The sequence below is a fragment of the Falco punctatus genome, assembly GCF_963210335.1.
Source record: "Falco punctatus genome assembly, chromosome: 10".
In the NCBI taxonomy this organism is placed as follows: domain Eukaryota; kingdom Metazoa; phylum Chordata; class Aves; order Falconiformes; family Falconidae; genus Falco; species Falco punctatus.
Window position 1 is genome coordinate 6,355,265 of NC_137590.1, and position 9,259 is coordinate 6,364,523.

Sequence of the window (9,259 nt, forward strand, 5' to 3'; positions counted from 1 at the left end):
TCCACAGGACGGCTCATGCCAAAGCCAAGGCTGAAGGGTCTGAGCAGGCAGCTCAAGCAGCTAACAGTGAATCGGGCATAGCCAGAATGATGGCCAGGGAGCTCTCCCCGGACTTCTACCAGCCAGGTAGGACCAGAGGCATCTTCTAAGAGGCATTTTGCAGTTTCCTTGCAGCATCTGTTCAAATACTTCACCTGCTTTATAACAAGTTGCCCTTCTGTCTATCCTAAATCCTCTTTTGTACAAGTTCAGCTAGCGCCCTGCCCTGGATGATTTGCTGTCCTCCTTACACCACTGTTTAACCTGCTGGAAAAACCCAGAGTCCCTCAGCTTCCCCTCGTGTTTCTCCACATGCTGAAGCCCTCCCAGCACCAGGCAGGGCAGGCAGTGAGCTCGGGTCTATTTGCAATGCTCCTGTAGATATATCCCTCCTGGCTTTTTCTTGGAACAGCTTTGCACATTGACTCACAAGCCCGTACTCTGCGGGGCCCCACACCGCACCAGGGTATGATCAGACTCAGCTAATTAGAGGCTGTAATATCCTACAAGAAAGTTGCTAATGCAAAATACTACTTCCCTGGTTACCTATTTATTTGTTAGCATCACTGCTGATTATTTGGCTGGAAAAACACTTGGGAGGTTCCTTCTGTGAGACCAAGCACTGAGGATTAGTAGATAGGAGGTATAATGTTATAGACAGCATTGTGAATGCCATTACCTTTTCCTAGACCAAGTTAGCTAGGGTTATGTTCTTCCTGGAAAGCTTTCCTTTCTGGAGAGGGAACATAATAACAAAGCAGAAAAGGATTCAAGTGCCTATTTTTACCTTCTCTTTCTTATTATGTGGCTTTGTTACCTGGAACAAGTGCCCTGTGGCTGCTGAGGCAGGATCACAGCAGCAAAACTGGGGCTAAAAGCCAGAGGTTTACTCCTGCTGAGCAAAACCTGCTGCCTGCTCCTGCTCTGATTTCGGTGCCCCCAGGTCTCTGGTACTGCACCCCGGTCCAGGGTGTGCAGTGGGAAAGGGGAACACCTCACACCTGATGCTTGGCCAGGGGGAGTCATGCTGACAAATTTGCCTAAATTCCCTGTACTCCCATCTTGACGTGCACCTACTAGGTGGGGAGACACTGTGCTGGAGGGCTGCCTGTTCCTCCCCACCGCCCAGCAAGGCCCATTGGAGCTGGCTTTGAGTGGGGAAACACCACAGTGCCCAGGCATGGGCATGAGCCAGCATGTGGCACTTCATTTAACAATAGCTAAACGTTGCTTGATCCTGACATAAGCCCCTCAGCTGCCACTCACAGCTCCACATTCACCCTTTGCACACTGGGGTATTTATAGCACAGAGGCAAAGGAAACTGGAATTCCTGATGGAAGGTTTTTGATGTCTAGCTAGATTATTTTTTCCACCCATGGCAATTGAATGAGACAATTGAAATGGTCTCTACAAAATGCTTGAAGCATCCTGGCCTCTGTTGCTGGCTCTTCCAGTGCTGAGTCCTCTCACTGCTTTTATGTAGGGCTTCACTTGGGTCCTGGCCCCTCTCAGTGGCCTTGTAAGCTGCTGATGTGTGTTTGTGTTTTTCTTTTAAATCGTCTTATTTCTTTAAAACCTCTGAATTCCCCAAGTGCACAACAAGGGGAAACATCTCTTGTATGTCTGCACCATCCAGGAGCAAACAAAGTCCACCCTTGGATTTTGCTGGGACTCGAAGCTGCTCGTCACACAGCCAGGAGAGCCTGGTAGTGTTCGGCCGCTGAGTTTCCTCCCCCCCCCCCGCTGTCCTGGCAGATAGACCTGCTATGTCTGGCACGGGCCAATCCTGCTCAGCAAGCCTCATATCTCTAATAAATATCCAGCCCTGGATATCAACCCTAATAGCTTAGAGCAGAGGGATGTATGCCAAAGCCCTTGCTGCAATGTCATGCCGGGAGGTGAGGGTGGGGAGGTGAGGAGGATCAGAGCTGTGCAGTGCCCTCCAGGCAGCTGGGGGCTTTTTGGTATGAATTATTCAGGAGGAGAAGAAAGCAGCAGGAGAGCGTAAGGAGTCTGGAGCTGCAGGCAGCCTTTTTTGAGGAGTCTGAACAACTGTTGAAACGGCTTCCAAATAATCCACTTGCAGCCAGAAATAAATGGCCCTGAATGGGTTGCCAGCTGATTGACAGGAGTGTGCAGGCAGGGCACAGCAGCTAAAATCAGTGCTCTCTTTCTCCCCACTGCCCCTTCCAAGCGGAGGCATTGCCTGCATGGGCAGAAGGTAGCAGCATGCAAATCACACCCCTGATTTATTAGAGGGAAAGGAGCACCAATCCCAGTCTCCTGACTGGGCTCGAGTCTGCGTCTGCTTGGGGTGGAGGAGACAAGGGGAGGAACTTCAAGGCAGCTGGGGCCAGAGCGGCTCCAGGATCTGTGCTGTTCAGGAGCACAGAGTAAGCCCTGTATGTCTGCACCCCTCAGCATCACTTGGATTCAGCTGAATGAGGCCACAGCCACTTTCAAAAGCAGGTGCTTTGCTTCCAAACAAGCTGTTTTGTGATGTCACGCTGCCCATAAGTAGCATGCTCTTCACGTTCGCACTTGCTATGAGCATCCCAGTGACATGTGGGGACCCCTGTCCCAGCATGGGTCCCAGCATGTAGAGCACCGTGCAGGGTGGTTATTTCAAAAGATATTCCCAGTTGTTCAGTGGTGGATTTTGCTTAGCCAGCCACCCAGCACAACAGATACCTTTGGTGTCAGGCTCTGGCTGACTTCCCCAGACTCCAGCTGGTCTGCAGTTTGCTTTGCAGACACAGCCTAGGGTTAACAAGAAGTAAAGATTTAATGATAGATGTACAATTGAACTGAGGGCAATGTGGCTAAGAGCTGACAAATCAGTGTTGGAGTTGAGGCCAGAGCAAAGCCAAAGCTCTGCATCACCTGGTGTGATGGTGCCAGGTAATTATGCTGCTGTTGCAGGGCTCAGTGCAGAGAGGAGGGCTGTGAAATTGCCAGCCCTGCTCCATGCATGAGAAATGGGGTTTTTTCCCCATCGTGAGGGATGACAGGTGGATCATCTGGGCATACCTGCCTTTCCCGAGGAGGCTGGACATCCCCTGTATCACTTGTGAAGTTGCCATGGTATTAAACATCAAAGAAGCCACATGGAAGAGTTTCCCAGCCATTAAAAAAAAATAAAAAAAAAACAAAAAAACCCCAAAACCAAACCAAAACTTTGATGGGAGCTGGATCCTCTTTAGCCCCAGGATAGCCCATCTGTGTGGCTGCAAAAAGCTGGGCTGCAGATTTTCACTGTTTCTTTACCCTTACCTGGAGCTCCACACCTGCTCTGTTGGCTCTTTCCAGCTGGACTTCACGTGGTGGGGCTCAGAGCCTCCAGCTGCTCCTGGAGGAAATCTCTCCAGGAAGCAGCTTCTGCTTTGGGAGCAGCTTCTGTGTTGGGAGCAGGCTCTGGTTTGGGAGCAGCTTGGTTTGGGAGCAGCTTGGTTTGGGAGCAGGCTCTGGTTTGGGAGCAGCTTGGTTTGGGAGCAGCTTGGTTTGGGAGCAGGCTCTGGTTTGGGAGCACCTCCTCTCCCAGCCTCCAGCCTGGACCCTCTCGCAGTCGTCCTCAAACCCACGAGGGCGTAATGGTGGCACAGAGCCCGAGCGGCCCGCTGTCCCTCGGGCCCCCTGGGCGGTGCCTCACACCATCCCCTCTCTTCGCAGGCCCCGAGTACCAGAAGCGGAAGCTGCTGCAGGAGATCATGGAGAACGCGGAGCACGCCGTCAACATGGAGGAGGAGGCGCCACGGCCCGAAGGCGCCCCGCCGCCCCCCACGCCCCCCGAGAGCCCCCAGCTCCACGAGCAGGACGAGGCCCGCCGCCGCGCCAGCCCGGCCCCCAGCCCTGCCGCCACCCCTCCCGAGGCCAAGCGGGCCAAAGCGGCCCCCCGCCAGGACGGTGCCCTCCGTCCGGGCAGCTGGGCCGGGGCGGGCAGCCCGGCGGGCGGCGGGAGCCCCGTGCCCCTCGAGGGTGAGGGCCGTCCGGCCTCGCGGGGCTGGGGGCACCCCACCGAGCAGATGGAGATCGGGCCGCTGCAGAGGATGGCGCACGAGCCCGACGTCGAGCTCGTCAAGGGCTACCACAGCTACGCTGTGCGCACCTCCCCGGTCTCCCCCGCCGCGGACTATGAGGAGGAGCTGCCCCCCGAGCCCGAGCCGCAGCCCCCGCCGCCACGGGGGGACCCCCAGCGCCGGGGGGGCACCTCCACCCCACCGCAGGAGCCGGAGGAGAAGGCAGCGGCCAGCGCGGAGGCCAGGCCGGAGCCGCCGCAGCCCAAGGAGCCAAAGCAGCGCCCCAGCCCCGAGCGCAGGGCTGCGGGCCGGGCCGAGCCCACCGCTGGCAGCAAGACTGAGGGCAGGGCACCGGGGCGGACGGAGCCCAAGGCGGGGGCCAAGCGGGGCCCGGCCCCGCCAGCGGCGGTGGTGGCAGCGCAGGAGGAGGAGGAGTGTGAAGAGGTGACGTGGAGGCAGCCCAGGAGGCACCCCTGGGAGCCATCTCTGCCTTTTTATTTTTTGTTTATTTTTCCCAGGAGGTCCAAAAGGGCCCAGAGGGATGCAGAGCCCAGGGCCGGGGGGCTGCAGCGGGCCCCCAGCAGCATCCAGAGGCTCTTTTCGGCATCCCAACGCCCGCTGACCTCCCCGTCCTGCCGCCTTCCCAGCCTGCCCTGCCCCGGCGCTGGCGCTGGTGCTCACAACCCTCTTATTTTAACTGCCTCTCTGCACCAGGGCAGTTCGGCTTCCCGACACATCCCTATTTCAAAATTTGAGGAAAACAGGCATCTTCGGATTCATTTTTTACATTTGTCTCCCCCTCTTTTCGCACCCTTTTTACCAGCTAACATGGATGTGGAAAACTGAGGGGAAAATGTAGCACGGGAATGAAAAAGCAAAGCGGGGTTGTTTTTTTTACCTGTTTTTACTTTTTTGCAGTAGGGGCACCTCATGAGCTGGCATGTGGTTTCGAATCACCAGCTGATTTCCCAGGTTTAAAATATAGTCACTGAAATTAGTTTTGCTGGGAGCAAATACAGCTGTAAATCCAGACATTTTATTAGCCCGCTGCTTCTCATCTTGCAACCCTTTAGACGTGAATGGTTCTGATGCGACTTTAGAAAAGCACAGCTTGGAAATATTTTGGTCTGAAATTAGAGCAGTGTCATGTGGGTGCATTTATTTATCTTAAAAATGGCAACTTTGCAAACACGGCAATGTAGGTGGAGAAAGGAGTTGGGAGGAGCAGCCTGACATGGACTTAGCACTTCATGTGCCTGTGGTCAGGGTCTCCCTTCATCTGACTTGGCCTCAGAAGAAGCGTGATTTAGCCTCCTTAGAAGGAGTTTGCAAGGGAGACATAGGAATAGGGATTGACAGATATATTGAACTAGTTCAAAATTCAGGCTGGCTGTTAAGAGCCAGATATCTGTGCATCGGGAGTGGGTAATTCTGGTATTTTTGAATAGCAGAATCAAGCTGCATCTGTCTCCTCACCTGGAGCTCTGGTGTATAATTCTCTGTTTTGGGTTTTTCCTTCAGGGACCTAACACAATCGTGATCTGCATGGTCATCTTACTGAACATTGGTCTGGCCATCCTATTTGTACATTTTTTGACATGATGTACCCCTCAGACAAGGTAAGAAGAGCAATAAGATTTTACCCTCAATTTATAGATGTCACTGTGGATGTTTTAGGGTTAACTAGCTTTACTGCCAATGCAAATCATTCATTGATGGGTGCCCTGGTGATGAAAATGCATGGGTATTTATTCAATAGATGCAATTACCTTGCATTGAGCATTGAGAATTCTCAGTTATCCCTTGCCTGTCCCAAGAGTGATTTGTGGAGTAATTTCAGTGGATGGTTCTCAAGTTTTTTCATAAAATTATTTCCTCAAAGTTAAAAAATTGAACTGTGTTGATCAGATACAATCTCACAGTATAGTTTCGCCTTCCCAGCTGCATGGGCATGATTCACGGAGTGAGACTTCCAGTGCAAGAATGCATGACATTAAATTTGAAATTTGTTTTCTGCGAACATGTTTTGAGAAACACTTTCAAATTGTTGTTCTGTGCCAGCTGCTGCCAGGTAACTCATACATTGCAATATTTTTTGCACTCAGCCCAGCAAGAGGCAAGAACACAAAAAAAAATATGACACTCTGAAATCTGCAGCTCCAATTGCCCCAGTGCTAGTTCTGTAGCTGTTGTTTCTAGTCATTTTACTAAAGGTAAATATAATCTGAGATGTGTATCTGACTAAGGTTAAACGGGAGCTCACTCAGGCCTTCCACTTGAGTTGGGACGAGGGTTTGCATTTGGATTCGGTGGCAATAAAATCTTGTGAGGTGTCTTGTGCCTGTGGGATTCCTACACACAGGAATATGTCATGGGTTTCCACAAGGTTTTTGTCACCTTGGGCTCAAATATTGCAGAAATAACCCCTGTCAAGGCTGAAACTGATCCTTGGGCCTCATGTGACCATAATGCGAGAGGTACCTCCTAAGCTGCCATGAGGGTGTTGGGCTGCCTTCCCACAGCCTCCTGCAGGATAAAACTGCTCTGCTGGGCACTGCTTTCTGTTGTCATCTTAGTCCTCACTCTGTCTGCACAGGTGAAAGGCTTGCAGACAGCCACAATTACGTTTTGGGTGTGTTTTTTCTCCCTCTTTACTCTTCACTCTTCTGTTCATCTCTGTCTGGGACAGGCATTGCTGCTGATGGAGACCACAGACCTTGGCGGGGATTAAAACTCAGCCACCTGGAAACACCTAAAAGGACTTGCGATCTCAAGGTTGCACTGCAAACATCAACCTTAAATGAAAGCACCTGAAGATCAATTTAGTCTCCCTGCTCCCAGGCTGTGGCTGGCCTCTGCAATCTACCAAGGAAAAGCCAGGGTTTCTGCAATTCAGTCTCCTTCTCTTCTTTGTATAAAGTAACAGTTGCCTTAAATTGTTCTCACCAAAGCCATCAACTGTCCTGTCATGCCAGAGATGAGGGATTTATCTGTAGCTGTAGGAAAACGAGTGAGAAGGTCTCCTGCGTGCACACTGATGTGTTTTGTAACTCCCTTGGTTGACTCGGTGTCAGAGATTTCCCAAAAAACAGCATCCATGGTGTGGAGATGAAGCAATACACAGCAACCAAAATGACTCATGAGAGCCACGCCACAGCTAGGGGTGGACAACGTCACCCTCTGTGCTTGGAAGTCATCCAAAGGGATGAATAAAAAGTCTTTCCCCATCGCCTGGAGTAGTTTTCCTCATATAGAGGACTGAGAGGGGGAGCAAGTTGGAAATTGGACTTGTTGAAGTGTAACCAGAGTCCTGCCCACGCCTGCTGACACACGACAGACAGGGGCTGCGGGGTGGGGTGCGAGGGACTGGCTGATCCAAGGCTGTTTGTGCATGTGGGGGATGCTGCAGGTGGAGATGGTGCCTGTTGCGGGATCAGGTGCCATTGGAGTGCTGTCCTGCCACCAGCAATGCTCTGTACAGAAGCATCTTGCAGTGGGAGACTTCCCACCATATCGGGAAAGGAAATAGGTGTGCTGAATTTGTCCCTTTACCCCTTTTTTCTATGAAAATGTTGTGAGTTACGATGAAAAGGAGGTACTTACTGAAAAATACCTCCGTACACCTGCAGGTTCCTCCCCTTGGCATGCTGGGCTGCAGGGGGGCTCCTGGGCTCTCCCATTGCAACAGAGTGAACAGACTTTCCAGCCAGAGGATGCAGGGTGGCTGTCATGGGAGAGGTTACATTATTCCTGAAAGAAAAAAAGGTGCAGAGACCCGAGTGACTCCAGTGTATTTGGGTGTTAGGCTCAAAAATACACAGCAACCAGACTTTCAGCAGTGGTAGAGTACAGTGGGGCAATTCTAGCTTGTTGTTCTTGCGTGCGAGGCTTAGAAGCCTGAGCGATTTGCACTGATTCTTCCCAAAGCTGCGACAGGGAGTGACCTTTGGAAGATGTTTCCACCATGATCTGCTCTGATCCTTAGCAGTGTGAGCTTTGAAGGTCGGCACAGATGAAGTTACAGTTTAGTGTGAGGCTGAGTGCTTGGACATGTTTCTTCTTTCTTTTTAAGAGCAATATGTATTTTCTATCCCTTTTCAAGATAATTGGAAATGTTATTTATAGTCAGTTGTGCACCTCTGTGTATCTTGAGGTCCCACAGCACAGGACTGGGTGGGAAAACCTGAGGGACTGGAAAGAATGGGGAAATGATAGTTGGGAAAAACCCAGGTGCCCAGTCTGCTCCAAAGATCAATCTGAAAGGATTTCAGAGACAGGGTAGCAGACACACAGGGGTTTACACTGACTGGAGAGATGGGGGAGAACCTGCCTAATTTATCTGCTCTAATTATGGCATAAGAGAGTGAGAATAATTCAGTACTTTTCTTTGTGAACCAAGTTTATTTTTTAACCTTATTCAGCTCAGGAACGTTGCCACAGTAGCAAATATGTGGTGTTAACTGTGGGAGAAGTGAATGTGATCCCTTTCTAAAAGCCACGTGGCTGTACCAGTCCTGAGAAAGCTATGCAGCAGCATCTACAGAGCATAGTCTAGTAGCAATTTGCTTCTTTTCTTTTTTTCTTAAGTATAAATGTATTGCAAACCCCAGGCTCTGATGCCTTTGACGTTTTATCTCTGTTTGCTGGCACTCACTTGCCAGCTCTGCAGTTCAGTATGCCAACTGCATTTATTAACCACCAAGACAATTTCCGTTGAGAGACCTGAGGGGCTTTTATTTATCACTGAGCACAAAAATGGATCTTTTTCAACAGAGCTAAGGTAATTTCTGCCCCTACCCCCACCCCACTTTTTTATGCATGTGATATGCACTCGGTAATGTGCTTTCCTCCTAGGAACTTTCTGAGAAAAGTAGGTAGATTTGCTTTTATGTGACGTATAAATATATCCATATTGCACTGAGATATGGATATATACATATATATAGCCCCTTAGGGATTTCGTTTTCTTAGATGCAAAATAACAGATTTACCTCAAACTGCATGCTTTCAAAACTGACTAGGATATTGTGTTATACTTTTCAGGTCTTACAAAGATGCAGATACATTTCACTCTTCACACAAAAATACCTTCATCACAGATTTTGCAAGCTGTTTACTACAATCTGTGTACTACTGTCCGGAGTTTTCTGTCGGTTGTTCTGCTGGATTATGTGCAATAATAAACAGTTATCTGCTCACTGTA

The 9,259-nt window shown here is 50.4% G+C and overlaps 1 protein-coding gene across 1 annotated transcript in view; it reads left to right on the top strand.

The window, feature by feature from the left end:
- JPH2 (junctophilin 2) overlaps positions 1–9,259 on the top strand; it is a 37,581-nt gene extending 28,322 nt beyond the window's left edge. The window contains exons 3-6 of the mRNA XM_080404962.1: positions 8–126; positions 3,710–4,500; positions 5,578–5,675; positions 6,746–9,259. Coding sequence (XP_080261088.1) covers positions 8–126; positions 3,710–4,500; positions 5,578–5,658 — 991 coding nt within the window. The 3' untranslated portion in view covers positions 5,659–5,675; positions 6,746–9,259. The remainder of the gene's footprint in view (positions 1–7; positions 127–3,709; positions 4,501–5,577; positions 5,676–6,745) is intronic.